General features: G+C 35.8%; 1 protein-coding gene across 1 annotated transcript; it reads left to right on the top strand.

Moving 5' to 3' along the window:
* Positions 1–4,964, top strand: LOC109535120 (tetratricopeptide repeat protein 8). Its single transcript, XM_019900945.2, has 8 exons — positions 1–269; positions 323–459; positions 517–689; positions 743–897; positions 3,455–3,599; positions 3,662–3,896; positions 3,955–4,129; positions 4,651–4,964. Exons 1-8 carry the CDS (start codon positions 93–95, stop codon positions 4,858–4,860), a joined length of 1,407 nt encoding a protein of 468 aa, XP_019756504.2. The 5' UTR covers positions 1–92; the 3' UTR covers positions 4,861–4,964.
* Positions 4,965–16,970: the final 12,006 nt, after the last annotated feature.

Here is a 16,970-nt window from a genome sequence, read left to right as displayed (position 1 = left end):
GTCCCTGGCTTCAGTTTTCATTACTTACTAACGCACAGGCCTTGGTAGTTTCGATTTTTCACACGTATCCAAGTTGCCCTTGGATACGGTTCATGAAAACAAAACACTGCTATATTTCAGTAGCAAAAATGGATCCCATGTATTTGGCTCTCAGTTTATTTCGCCGACTACACTACGATAAGTGCATCGATGTGTGTACAAGCATTTTGGATAAACAACCTCTAGACCAAGCCGCCTGGTGCTTGAAAATGAGGGCGCTCACTCAACGGGTGAGTGCTCTTTTATTCGCTTGTTTGTTCAGTGGCGAAACTGCACTTCATAGGTATATGTGGATGACTTGGAAAGCGAAGAAACAACCTTCCAAGAGGATATTCTGGATAACAGTGTTGTCGCAACTGCTCCACGTCCTGGGACTTCGTTGAAAACCCCAGCAAATACTGTTCCAGTGACATCGCTAGGGTAACTTCTGGTTGTGCCTAAGCTTCGAGCGAATTTTCCAAAAATATTTGTTTATAGGGCCAGACCCAGAACCTCCACAGGAAGACCGATGTCCGGAGTGGTTCGTCCAGGGACGCAATCGGGTAGGCCTGGATCTGCTCTGGAACGTTTGCGCACCTCAAGAGGGGCCACCGGCCAATCAGCGAGGGCCATTCGGTTGGGTACTGCCGCAATGCTAACCCAAAAGGACGGTAATATTAAGCAGCCATTTTGTGAACAAAATGGCTCAATTTTATGTTTAAAGGTCCCTTTATTCAAGTTTCTCGTTTGAACTTGTCGAAATACGCCAAAAACAAGTGCCTGAACAAGCCGTTGTTTGAGTATCTGTTTTATCATGAAGGCGATGTGAGGAATGCAATGGAGTTGGCTGTTTTGGCCACACAAGCTTGTGAGTTTCAGGTAAGAAATTGAGGTTTTTTACCAAAGGGTGTGTTTGTGTAATAAATTACATTCAGCACATGCACTTAAATATAAAAAATACGTTATTGACGAAAATTACCGCAATATTTAGCATTTGATATTTTCTCCAAAAAAACCAATCGCAATAAAAAACGCAAATAAAAATTAGTTTTCAATTCTGCTCTTGAGATTTTTTGCTAAATGTACTTTTGATGTAATTTGATTTAAAAAATGAAAACCGTTTTTTTCTGCGAGAAAATTCCCGCAAAATTTAAGCAAAGCTCAGTAGAGAAAAAACAGAACACGCCGGCTTTCTGCAATTACAAATTATTTTTCAATTTTACGTTCAGTTGAGAAGAAAAAAACGCTTTTGGATTTTTTTGCTACAATGTACAGTTTTTGATACAAAAAATGTTGTTCGTTCGAAAAAATTACTGCAATTTTAGTAATATAAATATTTTTTCAATTTTATATGCAGTTTGGATGGAAAAATCTCTTTTGAATTTTCCTGCCAAAATGTACAGTTTTTGATTTAAAAAAAAAATGAAATCGATTTATTCTTTGAAAAAAGTACCGCAATATTTAGCATTTTCTTTACCACAATTGAAGCAATAAAAATAAGTTTTTAATTTTACATTCAGTTGGGAAAAAAGAAGCTCTTGGATTTTTTTCTAAAATGTACAGTTTTTGATAAAAAAATTAAAACCGTTGTATTGTTTGAAAAAATTACCACAATTTTAGTAACAGAAATTATTTTTCAATTTTATATTCAGATCGGAAGGAAACATATCTTTTGGATTTTTCTGCTAAAATGTACAGTTTTTGATTTAAAAAGAACGAAAACCGATGTATTCTTTGAAAAAAGTAAGACAATATTTAGCATTTTCTTTTCCACAATTGAAGCAATAAAAATATATTTTCAATTTTAGATTCAGTTGGGAAAAAAATAAGCTCTTTTGGATTTTTTTGCTGAAAAGTACAGTTTTTGATAAGAAAATTAAAACAATTGTATTGTTCGAAAAAATTACCGAAATTTTAGTAACAGAAATCATTTTTCAATTTTATATTCAGTTCGGAAGGAAAAATCTCTTTTGGATTTTTCTGCTAAAATGTACAGTTTTTGATAAAAAAATTAAAACCGTTGTATTGTTCGAAAAAATTACCAAAATTTTAGTAACAGAAATAATTTTTCAATTTTACATTTAGTGGGGAAGAAAGAAGCTTTTTTTGATTTTTTTGCTAAAATGTACAATTTTTGATAAGAAATGTAAAACCGTTTAATTGTTCGAAAAATCTACCGCAATTTTAGCAATAAAAATATTTTTTTAATTTTATATTCAGTTGGGGTATGGAGCAATAAAGTTCTTTTGAGTTTTTCTGTTAAAATGCAAAGTTTTTTATTAAAAAAATTAAAACGGTTGTTTCTGCGAGAAAATTGGCGCAAAATTTAGCATTTAATATTCTCCATAACGAAAAAAATAGAGCGCGCCGTTGGGTTCCTGGATCCAAAAATTATTTTTCTATTTCGCAATTAGTTTTTATTTAATTTAATTAAAGAAACTTAAAAAAAGAGAAAAAGAAACGGTTGTATTCGGTAAGAAAAGTAGCGGAATATTAAACATTTGATTTAGTTTATAGAGAAAAACCAAGTGTACAAGCAGTACCTACAAGTTTAAATGTATTAAGGGAATATTAAGTAAGATAAAGCAATGACAAACCGTTTCGAAAATAATAATTATCTTCAGTACAGGAGTCATTTTTTTATACGGGGTTGCCCAGTTTTAACTTTGGAAACTTTAGAAGCCGCTACAGGATCGAAATATATTTTTTTGGTTTGCAAAAGCCAGCAGTAATTTTGTTTTGCCAGAACCGTTGAAACTGGTGCATTGGATTATGTTTTCAATTTTCAAAAATTGCGTACTGCTTTTTCATAAAATAAGTCACTTTTGGATTCGTAATTCAATTTGCAATAGAAAAGTGTTTCAAGTTTTTGAGCAAAAAATAAATGGTAACTCGGTGTTGGACAAAAGGTTGAATTAATAGAAACAAAGTGGCACCACAATTTTTATGAATAAAAGTATTAATTTAATCAATAAATAAGGTAAACAGTTAATAGGTGACACTTATTGCAGTTCTTGTATTTCGCATCAGCGCGGAAGTAGTTCTAAGTTAGAAACATATGAAGTATAGGTTTTTGGAGGCATTGGAGTTTTTAGGGCATGCGCAACTGATGAGAGCTCACTTGGAGATGCCTGAGATTAACACGTTTTGAATTCTACAATCTTTGACGGCTCTGATAAGGTCAAAAAATCAATTTTCTCTTTAAACTCGAATGATTTTTCTATTCTCCATTGGTTTCCAAAGTTCTGCTACGGAGACACATCCTGTAAAGAAGAGATATACAGCAGTAAAACTAAACAGGAAGTTTACTAATCATTTAAATTGGCGAAAACAATTAATACCAATTATTGACTAATTTGACAGTAATTCAATAAATTACGTGCAGAAAACCACAGGTTTTCCATCGAATTGAAAATTTCCTGCTCGATTTTTGCAGGATTGGTGGTGGAAAACGCAACTAGCCAAATGCTATCTGGCTCTAAATCTCATTCGGGATGGCGAACAGCAGCTTAAAAGCGCCTTAAAACAACATGTGCACATTGAAGGCTTCATTCGACTTACCAGACTATACATTAGAATCGGTAAGCTGATTTTACTGAGTATGCAGTAAAGACGCTTAAAAGTCGAAATTGTTGTTGATCAGACCAGCCAATGAAGGCCACTGAAGTATGCAAACAGGGGCTGGAACTTTTTCCTAATGATGTATCGATCATGACCGAACTGGCTCGACTTAGTGAAGCATTGAATGAGCCCCAGGCTTCAGTAAAATATTACCGAAGCATTGTCAATGAAGATGCCATGAACACCGAAGCTATTGCCTGCATTGGAATGTATCATTTCTACAACAATCAGCCAGAACTTGCTCTACGGTATTACAGGTAGGGAGCAGGTTAGTAGCAACGTATCCAAAGCACTTAAATCTGGCAAAATCTTCAGGAGGGTGTTGATTATGGGCGCCCACTCGGCCGAGTTGTACAACAACCTGGGCTTGTGCTGCCTCTACTCGCAGCAGCTGGATCTTACGATGGCCTGTTTCCAGAGAGCACTGGATTTGGCTACTGATCCACTGCTCAAAGCTGATGTTTGGTACAATTTATCTCACGTGGCAATCGTAAGTGTACATTTTAATTCTGCCTCACAAACGACGCAAAGAACCAGCCTGTAAAGTTTGACCAGGTGCTTGTAAAGCCTTTTGTATATGTCGAAAGTTCAGCTGGGCCTTAACTAAACCTGCTCATTTAAATACTGAAATCCAACCGCATTTTTCTTATGCATTTCATTCATTTGCTGCCCGTAGTGTTCCCGGTACTCGTTGCCTCTATTGTTCTCTGTAGTCCCCAGATTGATTCGAAGCAAAGCCGATTTAAATTTTAAATGGGCTTGATGTTTTATGTAAAACTGTCTGCATCACATCCATATATATAAACCTACCCGGACTACCTACTTGCTATAAAGGCAGCGAATACCTATGTTAATGCGATTTTCAGGCTTGTCGGATACAAATTTGCTACATTTTTCCGAAGACATGTTACAGGATGTAGTTGGAATCTATTTGAGGGTTCAAGTAGACAAACCATGATCCATTTGAGACGATGCGAACCAGTTAAGAGAGAATGGGTTTTTTTGCTTCAGGCGGCCGGAGACATCGCACTGGCCATTCAATGTCTGAATTTATGTTTGTGCGCGGATTCTTCGCATGCCTCGGCCTTTAACAATTTGGCAGTTTTGCATCACAAGAGCGGCAAAACTCACCTGGCCAGAGCCTATTTCGCATCGGCAAAAGGACATGAACCTGCGCTGCCCGAGGCCCTCATCAATTTGGATATTTTACAACAGGCTTAGCGAATTAGGGGACCGACATTCTTTCAATGCTGAACGGTTTGGATTGTGCTCCAAAGTGCTGAAACGGTGACTGTCTTCTATTGAAATATAGTTTCAGTATTCAAGCAAACTTCTTTGATTTACGTTTCATCTTCTCCTCATTTTCCTTTTGTTCAAAGGTGAAAGAATTCGAATGATTCGAGTTAATTTTGTAATACTAAAAGCGAGCGATTAAATGCGAAAATCAGACATTTTTTTACTTTGCATATTTCCCTCATTTTCCTCTGGTTATTTGTTTTTTGCCATTTGCTTGCTAAGTGATAGGAGGAATTAAACACAAAATAAAACACAAGTAGAAGCCTTTTGGTATCAAAATCAAATGTTATGAGAGAAAAGATAGTAATTTAATTGTTGTGATCTAGACAGAAGAAATGTGGAGATCTAGACAGGGGAAGACAAAAGAGAAGCCAAAAAATAGGTTATTGATATCAAAGGAAGAAGCAATGCGGGGAAATGTTTTAAAAAATTATCTCGTTCTCTTTCAGAACTGGTTGATTCAAGTAACGTTAGAAGCGGAAATAGGCGTTAAAGATAAATTTGCTGATATCAATTAGAGACGTAAGAGAAGAAAATTCTGCGCGCAAAATAATTCGAAATGAAGCCAATGCGAGAGATTTTCTTGAAGAAAATGACATGAATTTCGTTTTTTACTATAACTGGCGACAGAGCTTAAAGAAAAGGAGAAAAAAGAGGAAAATTCTGAAATAATTTGAAATATAGCAAAGGGAGAAGTCACAAAGGAGTTTACAAGATATCAATTGCAGATGATCTGAATGAAATGAAATGATCTGAATTTCCTTCTTTCTCGGAACTGGCGCCTCAGCTTCCGAAAGACGAAGAAACAGGCGACAAACAGAMATTTTACTGAYATTAAWRATGAAAGYGACAAATTTTGAAGCAAAGTAATTCGRRCAAARGACAAGAGAACATAGAAAAGAGTTTCCTGATAGCGAAGTTGAGATGCARTGCSAGAGAATTTCTGAAAAAAAATGACCGGAATTTCCCTCTTATCCAGAAGTGGCGAATTAGCTTACGAAAGAGAAGGAAATAGGAGACTAACAGAAATTTTACWGAGATATTAAAYAGAGAAATAATAASAGGCAAGTTTCGGTGCAAAAAAAWTCGGATAAAAGACAAGAGAAAGAAGAAAAAAGTRAAATGCAATGCGAGAKAATTTTTKARAGGAAATCACCTGAATTTMTTTATTTATTTTTYCATAATTGGCGACTTTRYTTACGGWTGAGGAGGAGGAAATAGGAGACAAACAGAGMCWAAAAAGACAAGAGAWATAAGTGGAGACGAATTTYSACGCAAAATTATTYGGATGAAMAACGAGAGAACAAAATAAGGCAAGAGAATTTKTTGAACAAAGTGATCGGAATGTGGTCTTTGTCCCAGAACTGGTAACTAATCTTCGGAWGCGGAGGAAATAGGCTCCAAACTGAAATTTTACTGATATCAAACAGAGAAGTAAGAGGAAACAACRAMGCAAATTAATTCGKAYAAAAGGCAAGARAAACTAAAAAATTACTCTGCTRATATCAAAGTGAAATGCAAAGCGAGAAAATTTTTGGACGAAAATGATCTGAATTTSGTTTTTTTCCCASAACTGGYGACTTAGCTTTCGAAAGAGAAAGAAATAGGGACAAACAGAAATTTGCGAATATCAAGCAGAGAAGTAAGATGAGACAAATTTGGCCGCGAAATAATTCGGATAAAAGACAAGAGCAGCCAAACAAAGTTCGCTGATATCAAAGTAAAATGCAATAAAAGCGAGATAAGTTTTGGACGAAAACAATTTAAACTTTGTTTTTCAAAAAACAGATTTTTTATTCATGCCAACAAGAGAAATAACAAGAGACAAATATTGACGTAAAACAAATCGGACAAAAAACGAAAGAAGTCAAAAAAGTTTGCTAATATCGAAGAGATACAATGCGAGATAATTTTTTGAAAATAATTTGAAGAAACTGATCGGAATGTCGTTTTTTTCCAGATTTGGTAACTGATCTTGCGGAAGCGAAGCAAATAGACACCAAACTCAAATTTTACTGATATCAAACAGAGAAGTAAGGGAAGATAAATTTAGACCCAAAATAATTCGAGTTGAGGGCATCAGGAAACACAAGTAGGATTTTGCTGATAACAAAGTGGACGATTTTTGGCAGAAATTGCTCCGAATGTGACCTTTTACCTCCACTGGCAACTCAACCAGCGGCGCAAATTGGCGATAAGCAAAATCTTGCTGATGGAAGACGCGGAGGAGACCATGGAGTCGGAGTTCACTGATATCAAAGGAAGATGCAAAACAAGAGATTTCCTGGAAGAAAATAATTCGATGGAGCGTTTCCTTCGTGAGATTGTTGATCGGTCTATGGAAGTGTTATCAACCATTCGAATGATTATTTTTTTGAAGACTTTAATGCTAAAGATCACCTCTTATAAGTTCGTGAAGATTGAGGAACTTGATCCAGCTACATTTAAAGGTTTTTGTTTAAAGAAAATGCATTGGTTCCCGTTTGACATATATGGTACCCACGCGATGGTGCATCTCGGCATCTAATGGCGGTCGAAGTAATCACGGCCGCAAAAAGAGAACCATAGCTGAATTAAAAACGGTGCAATGATAATTTGAAACACGCAGGTACCCTCTGTTGGAGACTAAGTCGATTTTCTCTTATAGGAATGCCGCATTTCTTGCGGAATGTAGCCTCGGCTTAGGTACCAAACACACCTGAGTTTGGTACAGTCCACGTACCCGTTAAGATACCGAACGTCAAAACACGTTCTGTAGTACTACCAGTACAGTCGAACTTTCTGCACGCATTGTACTTGGTAGTGGCCCAGTTAAGTGGTACGGGTACTGCTCCGGCATGGTACCTCCGACGTCCAAAACTCATCTGAACCGCGGCATTCCAATGATATTTTGCCTCAGAATGTACCTGACCGCTTCAAAGTTAAAATAGGGAATTTAGTCGAAGAACACCTATGCCGGTTGACGGAAGAAACTCGCGGTGGTACCAAAACCCGCGCACCTTCCGGGACCTTTGAGTGATTTGTGTAGTGATTGGTGTTTTGGAGTTTAGTTTATTTTTTTTGTGGAACGCGTCCCGATTGGATTTTTACTCAAACACATGGTAAGCATTAATGGGCATTCACAATTGCTTTTTCTCTTCTAAACCACTGATTTATTAGCTCCGTCAAAGGAAACGGGGCCATCAGGAGCCTAATAGTGTTAAGTTGATAAGGATTTTGGAGCATTAAATGGTACTACTTAAATTAAAAGTGGCTTCATCTGAAGCAGTGACACGCCTGAATGCTGTTTGCTGAAGAAGATTCATTCAGGATGTGTTCATTCAACCTTTTCAATTTGCAAGCAGAGTTTAAAGAACTGATTGCAAAAGTCCCAATTTTTTTTTTCTTTTTTTTGACGCTGTTTCCAGTTCTGAAAAAATCGTCATTTCTGTAGTATCTATCGATTGAACGCGAAATTCTTAAGGCCCATTTAAGTTGTTGCTTTTCGAATGCAACAATGGAGGAGGACACTTTTGTAAGGCACGTATCTCAAGAAATACACATAAACGTGAAGTTTTTCAAAAAGGTTGAAAACGCTGATGGAAAACAATATTAGATCGGACTATAAAACAAGTATTTAATGCTCTTCTGGTGATCACTAATTCACTGATTCTTTCGATTTTATCCACATTTTTGGTACTTGCTTTCTTTTAGGCAACAGCTTCTTTTTGCTCCTTGATAGCTTCGGCTATTGGCCTTGATGAGGAATTTTTCATTGAATGACGGAAAACTTTGACGCAAAAATATATAGGGTGTTCAGCTCTCAGGGTCTTTTCRAAGGCAAGATCRATTAGGTCAGAAGCATTTGACTGATACTTCCGACAGTTTATCAGAATTAATTTTAATTAATTATTATTGTTGTATTTGCAATATTTTTAACAAGAGCTTYTTGACCATTTTTTCAGACTTCGAGTTCATTTTTACAGGCCGGAGTTRGGCATTTATTTATCCAGGAAATAATGAAATCAGAAAGTCCCTTTTGTATGCGTTTTGTAGGGCAAAGTCTGTTCTAAGTGACAAAAGTTCCGATTTTTCGGTCATGATTAGGCAATTTTTGAGAATTTATCAAAATCGCGTCGGGTTTTCGTGATGGTTTTTGTGGGYGGGAATTTGGCATTTATTCACTCTGTAATTTGCGAAGCGAGAAACTAAATTTCGTAGCAATAAAAAAAGGCGACAAAGTTTCGATTTTCAGTCATCATCAGGAAATTTTCGACAATTTTTCACAACTGCTAGATTGTTTTTACTGGACGAAGTTTGGTATTATTTACGCCGAAACTCACGAAGCGAAAGATTTGCTTTTGTAAGGCAGCGTCTTTTCTACCAGTGTGAAAAGTTTCGATTTTCGGCCGTCATCAAGAAGTCTTCAAGAATTTTACAAAATCACGTTCGGGTTTGCAGTTATTTTTGGAGACAGGAATTTATCAATTACGTTCTTTATAACTGGTTAATTGAGAAAGTTCTGCATGCACAATATAGGGCAAMGTCCCTTCTATATGTCGACAACGTTTCGATTTTCAGTCATCATCAGGCCATTTTTGACGATTTCTTKATTTWYGAGGTTGCTTTTGCAGACCGGAGTTTGATATTCATTGATTTGAGAACTAGTGAAGCGGTAAAGTCTGTTTTACAGGTGTTTAAAGGTTTGATTTTTAGTCATCAACTCATCATCAAGCAATTATCGAAAAAAAAATTAAATTTGTGTCTGGTTTTYTTGGTGATTTTTGCACGTCGGAATTCAGCATTTATTTCCTCTGAAACTTGCGAAGCCAAGAAGTCAGTTTTGGTGGTGTTTTGTAAGGTAAAATTTGTTCTACAAGTGGCAGGCGTTTCTATTTTTTTCTAGTCATCATCAGACATTTTTTGAYARTTTTYCAAAATTCCGAKGTTGTTTTTGCAGCTAGCGTTTGGCGTTTATTTATTCAGSAACTGATGCAGTGAGAGTGTTATTTTTGTACTGTTTTTGTAGGATAACGTCTGTTTTRCTCTCCTCAAAAGTTTTCTCTTTTCAATCATCATCACGTAAATTTCAAGAGTTTTTAAAAACRARTCCGGTTTTGCGGTGGTTTTTTCAGACCAARCAATTTTCAAAAAAATTTGCATTTGTGATTTTTGSAGGCCGRAATTTAGCWTTTGTTTATTCTRTAACYGGTKAAGTTYTAAAGTTAATTTTGCATTCATTTTGCAAGAAAAACCCGCKCTATAWGTGGATMAAGTTTCGATTTTCAGTCATTATCRGGAAAATTTTTSACAATTTTTGAAATTTGCGAAATTGTTCTTGCAGGCCGTMGTTTGGCGTTTATTTAATAGAATAATTAATKAAGCKAGAGARCGGCTTTTGTAGAGRAAACTCAAGCAATTTGCAACAAATTTTCTAATTCGCGWTTRGWTTTTTTGAWGATTTAGTATTAATTTGCTGTTGSTTAGCTAAGTGAGACAATCAGTTGTGATTGCATRTTATAGRGCAAACTTTGTCCTACAAKGGTTAAAATTTGGATTTTCAGTCATCATCAGGCAATTGGCAASAATTTTTCAAAACTGCGTTTGCTTTTATTTGCGCTTTGCTTTTCAYGTGAATTTTACTATTTATTTTCTATGTTCTTAACTGATCTAGTGCGACAATCAAATTTGCGAGCAATATTTTAGGGCAAACTCTCTCCTATAAGTGTGAAAGTTTCGATTTTTAGTCATCATCAGGCAACTGGCAATAATGTTTTAAATTGCTTTGAGGTTTTTGTAGTGGTTTTTCCAAACTGAAATATAGTATTTCTTTCTTTTATATCCGAGGAAGTTAGACAGTCAAATTTATGTGCATATTATAGGGCAAGCCCTGTTCTCTATAAGTGTCGAAAGTTTCGATTTTCAAACATCATCAGGGAATTTTCCTGAATTTTTCAAAATTGCGCTTGGTTTTTGTCGCGGTTTTTTTGGGGCGGAATTTAGTATTTCGTTCCTGTGTAACTTTGTAAGCGAAAAACAAATGTGAAAAGTTTTAGTTTCCAGTCATCAGCAGGCAATTTTTGACAATCTTCCAAAATTGCGGTGTTGCTTTGCATGCGAATTATTCAATTATTTGAGGTATTTTAGAAATGAATTCCAAAACAGTTTGAAAACAACGCATCTTCCCCACTTGTTTACTGTTCGTCAACCTCCCAGAGCGCCGGGTTTAGCCCCTGTGGATTTTTCTGGGTTTATGAACTTCGATCTTAAAGTTGCAGGCCCAAAAGAAGATCCCGTTTTGGAAAGGAAATTGTTTGTTGTTTTCGCTTATTGCTAATTGGCCATGCAGAGCTCGTTGGCCCATTCTTAGGGTTATCACATTAACAAACAGTGCCACTTTTCTCCTCTTAGTATTCCGTGAATACACACTGTTTTATTGCAAAAGCTCGAGTTAGAACGTGAACGACTATAGATGGGTATGGGGCATCATGCAGGCAGCCAGACCTAGCTTCAAGCTTTATTAGGTATAGGTACGCTACTTGAAATTCTGAACGTGATTTTAGCGGTTTTTTTTTCGGAACGACCACGATTCAGTGTTGAGATTATTCCATCTCCGTACAGGGACTTTTTTAATGATATAGACGATCTTTGGTCGGCGAGCTGCTTTTTTTGGGACGCTGGAGCAGAAGAACCGTCAGTTTTTTCTATGCTTCAATTTGCTGCTTTCAGTTTGGTTAACTAAAGCTACACGCTTTTTTGTGCGGATTTGCTGTTCTATTTTTTCACTGTTGGTTTTTACTCTCATTCCGGTATTGAACCATTTCTTTGTGCAATTGCAATGCCGACACTTTTCCAGCGAATTGATATGAAACAAGACACTATTTTTCCAGATTTCAGCTGGAACTAACGAACATTTTCAAGCAGAGCCAACTGGAAACCCCATTTTATCCAGTGCAGGAATTGATTTGCGAAACAAAGTTGGAAGAGTTTTGCATATTTGGCCTGTAGCTAATGAACAGCAGCATTTTCGAAAAAAAACCAAACATTTTTTGTAATGATCAGTCCCTATTAAAGCCATTTCCAATTAGGCAGAAACCCATAAACATCTACTACGGATGGATAATTCATTACGAAGAACTGAATATTATTCCGCCTGGCTGGTAATTAGAAATAGAAATGAGGTGCCTGTTATGACTTCATTAATTCATTCCCGTCGATTAAGGACGATACCAAACAGGAATCTTTGGTTCTTGGTAGTGCCTAATTAGTTCGCAATCGGCCGAATATGGAAACCAGCATTTAAATCGACTTCTCGGAAATTTTGAGTGCAAAGTACGTGCGAAAGATTAGTTCATAGTTTCGTACTTTAATTAAACCCAGCGCTGACAATAAATAAACGCTTGATGGAGTTCGTTGACTCGCCTAAGTGCAAAGCCATTAACTCAACATAGTTGCCTTAATGGTTTTTAAACTGAGGCGATCAGATGAACTTCAGTAATATAATTTCGGCTAATTTGAATACGAAATTACGGCAGCCTTTCGATAATGACGCGGAATGTGCCAGTAATCTCGCTTACGGTACCAGAGGCATTTTACAGGTCTTCAAATACACCCTAACAAAACGATTCAATTAAGCCGATGGAAAATGCGGCGTTAAAAAAATGAATTGCTGATCCACAACATTCCATCGGGTCTTAATAAGTGTAAAACCCACAACAATTCACCTTGAAATATCTGTGCGTACAATACCGAAGCCCATTGCAAAATAAACAGACTGTGTAAATCGAATCGAAACTGTTTAGACAACATGGATTATGAATTCATTTAATTGTTTAGGACTAATGGGAAACTCGCTTTGGTCGCATAAGTGGGCAGATGCTTGGAAACGGAGTGACAAATTTTGTTTTGCATGGAAATGAAACTCAATTTTGAGCTGGAATTGCACTCAGATTTTTTAATCGAAAAATCCTTAAAAGTTAACTCAGCCCAGTTCGGATAACTGGGCTGCGCCACAAAAATAGTCCAGATTATCTAAAGGCTAAAGCCAATGACTCAACCACAACTAAACCACCATAAATCCTCTAAAAGTATGTAAAATGCACATAAATTTGCGATAATAATTGAGGACATACCCACATAGTTTTGCGTAATGGCTGTGCAAATATTTATGGCGGTAACGATACCAGAATTTTGTTAGTTTAGGTTATTTACATCAATTACCGACATTCCACATGAACGTGAAGAAATTTATTTGGTTGGCCTGTGACACGGTTCGGAAAAAATTTCGCAATCCACCAAAATGATGAAATTGCTGGGAAAACGTGACAAAATTCGATTTTCGGTCCGTTTTTTTTCGCCAACTCCTCAATATGGCTTGAAAATTATATTCAACTCTCAACATTCACATCAGTATTTGACTATTTGGTTTAATTTAGTTAATAGGTTCAATTTTCAAGTCACATTGTTGAGTAATTGGCTAAACCCAACTAATGAGAGCTCATAGACTCGAAACCAGTCCTGGGGGTGCCTGAGATTAGCACATATCTGCGCGATCTGAACCTACTTACATCCGAAACTTTTGGTGATTCTGACGATACAGTTTCGTTGTTCTTCATTGAAGAAATTCCACGCTTTTATCTTCCAAACTTTCTGGACTTTGTATGTAAATTTTGAACACCACATCTAATTGCGTCTGAAAACGGAGTTTTTGGTAGGGTTTTTTTTAAGTAAGTTAGAGGTTTTCCGTTTTCTTCCAATTTTTTTAGACTCATGAAATCTTGAAAACCTTAGAAAAAATGCTTGCTGCTGACAGTCGAGGCAAATTGAAGCTTAATAGAAGCTCTTTGCACACTTGAAAACCCCAAACTTTGTGTTTTGATGACATACCTATACATTTTTAGTGAAAAAAGCTCAAAGTCTTGCGCCAGTTTTTTGGTTTAACTTAGAGTTGAATATAAATTTTCATCGAAAACGTACGAGGAATATCAAATAAAAAAGTAGCTTCGAGAAATTGTGGTAGCTGGAGATTGTTTTTGTATTTTTGTCTTTGTTTAATTAGCCCTGAATCTCCAATATGTGCAGCGCGTTCAAGTAATTTTATAGATTTCGCGCTGGCATTCTCGGGCTTGCATGAGTTGCCAACATGACCGTATCATCTGCCTACCAACGATTCGATTTGTGCTAGTTTTGTATCTTTAATCAGCTTTCAAAAATGATTTTGAAACGTTAACCATTTGGGAAAAACGACAAAAAAAACGACTATCAATTTTTATTTGTATAAGAATTAAGTAGTTTTGGACGAAAACCGTAATTAAACTGTTTATGTTGATAATAACGTTTGAAAACTTCGGAAACCGATTTTTCAGTTCAAAATAAGAAAAACCAATTATTCGAAACTGGTTTTTAAAAGTCTTATTTTTATTGGGGCCCTAAAGGAGATTTAGAAGAGAAAATAGTAAAACTCTCTAAATCGACAAAAAAAATTCGTTTCAACAAGAACTCCTTTCTGGTTATACTTTTTGGGAAGTTACTAAAACCGATTTTGCATGAATCATGATTTGTTGCAATCAATCATGCAAGTTAAATAAGAGCACATTTTTGTGAAAAGTACAGTTTTACACAATCAAATGAAAAACTAGAAACATGCAAATGAGTGAGGATTGTTTTTCTCTTCACCGTCCATTTTGTGCCACTTCTTCTACATCTAGTGGATGAAGAGAATTTTATTATTTCAACTTGTCTTGTTCTTGAGGTACCAAATAAATGAACCAATGGACGAGCTAAGTGATCTACGTGCCAAAAAAATCAGAAATTGATTTTTTAACGTATTTGTTTTCACTGTATCATCGTTGTTATTGCTAAGTGTAGACTTAGTAGGGATGCAAAAATGCAAACTGGAGAAGAAGCCAAAAATAATTATTTTCTTAAGATCATTCCACCATTCCCACTCTAAAAAGGACTGAAATTGATTTAAATTTCTCTCCAAATCAAAATTTGGCGTATAAGTAAAGTATCATGGACAAAGTATCTGTAGGCAATCCAGAATCTGTATTCCACAAAATACACTTTAGTGACTACTCGAATGGGGAAAGTACAGCATTTGGGAACTTACTAGTTTAGTTGCTCTTGCAAGCAAAATTGCACACTAAACCTGGCAAGGGAATAAAAACTAGCAATTTTGCAAAAATCATGCTTTTTTTTGTTAAATATTTGAGAACGCATCTGTTATTTAAAATTTTAAGTTCTGATTTCTTAAGAAGGCACTAAGATTTGCTCGCCATTATCCAATTCATTTCTTTCAATTTGAAAAAATATAAATATTTTTCTTCCTATTTTGTTCACATTGATAAACCAAATAATACTTTAGAAACAATGTAATTGTTTTAGTTCTTAACTTTTCTTATAAAGGTTTTATTTTAGAATCATAGCCTTTAAAAAAGTTAACTTTTTAACGAGTTTATTGACATTTTACAATGCTTTTGAGACAAGTGTCCTATAGAGGTAAGTACAATTTACTTTACATGCAAAGTGGTACATGAAAAGCAAAAATACGTTTAAAACTACTGCTAAAAATAGTACTTATTTGTACTCTTAACCGGCTTCGTTTGCAAAAAATTCATAACAATATGACCAGTATAATTTTGATTTTTCAATATAATTATATAATATTAATTCGTTTGTTATTAAGTAGTGCAATGCGTTCTCTTTGAAATAGTGCATACCACCGCATAACGCTGTTAAATTTTTACTTACTTGTATGTTTTTATTTCTTGATGTGCCTGTCGAATTAATGTATTTCTCTCTTAGATTAAGATGGTGATCCAATATAGATTGAAATTGGAATAATTGCTTTAGATTTAGATTGAGTTGTTCATTTATGAACTTGTTTTCGCTAGTGATTTTATTTTGTACTCTTTGTACTACTTTAAGCTCCCCCCATGTGATCATTTCCCAATTAATTATCCCACAAAAAATGCATGGTAAACAATAAGAAGCGTTTAAGTGTCCGTGATATTCTTGATTCGCCCTGCGTTTAGTACTTTGGACCGTTATCATAAACCCTCTCCAAATCGGTTTCTCTGGACTTTTCTAAATATACTTTTATGTGATTTATGCAATTCCCCATTCATAGTATTGGTGGAAAGCAATAGAATATGGCATTCCGACGCATACATTAGCGGACAATGAAAAGTACTACAACGTTTCGTAATAATTGCGGTTTACGTGGGAATGCATACCGCAATCACTAACGTAAATTGTCAGTGAATGAATGCCGGCAATCTACGAAATTTTCTTAATTGAAATCGCATTTTGCCAACGAAATTGAAGAAGCAAATTCCACAATTTTTCCAAACTTGAGGCATTGCGACCGCACAAACAGCTTTTTCCCCCATTAAAATAATTATTGATGTTATCCGCAATTAAATCGCAAACGTATAAAGATTGATTAAGTTGGTAATTATTATTCGAGAAAACATGCGAAGGCAGCAAATTGTGGACGAATGAACGACATGGAGAGTAACATGTTGAGATCGGACACCGAATTAATAATATTAAATGTACGTGCAGCAGTTAAGTCAGGTCTAGTAGTCAGAAGTCGCTTAATTTACATGTACGTCAGTAATTACGTCTTATCACACTGCACATAATGTGCTAAGCTCGGCCCTTGAGCTGTTGAACCATTCGAGGCGCTAATGGAAATTTTATTTGCCTTGGACTACTTGGGAATGAAATTTCTCGGTTAGAAATCAATAGTAGCTCAGTTTTGAGTGTACAGCTCTTAGCACAGCTATTGATTGAAAGGCTGTACAAAACGGAAATATACAGCCATAGTGTCTGCAAAGCCCATTATAAAAGGCCGAACTGAAAAAAGGCCGTGGCTAATTGAATATTTCAATGTCTGGGGTTCGGTGCAATGTCAGTGACCGAGCAGGCCCACCAAACATGTCACGTCAACATTCCACGAAGGATTACAGAAAAATGATTAAAAACTGATTGGACATTTAATCCCCGACGTATCAATTCACTTCCAAATCTAAAGAGCTTTCATCCATCAC

The sequence above is a fragment of the Dendroctonus ponderosae genome, unplaced genomic scaffold (genome assembly GCF_020466585.1).
Source record: "Dendroctonus ponderosae isolate FM_Combo_2020 unplaced genomic scaffold, Dpon_F_20191213v2 Dpon_F_20191213_148, whole genome shotgun sequence".
In the NCBI taxonomy this organism is placed as follows: Eukaryota; Metazoa; Arthropoda; class Insecta; order Coleoptera; family Curculionidae; genus Dendroctonus; species Dendroctonus ponderosae.
The sequence above is the reverse complement of the archived record's forward strand: the minus strand, read 5'-3'. Positions and strand labels throughout refer to the sequence as shown.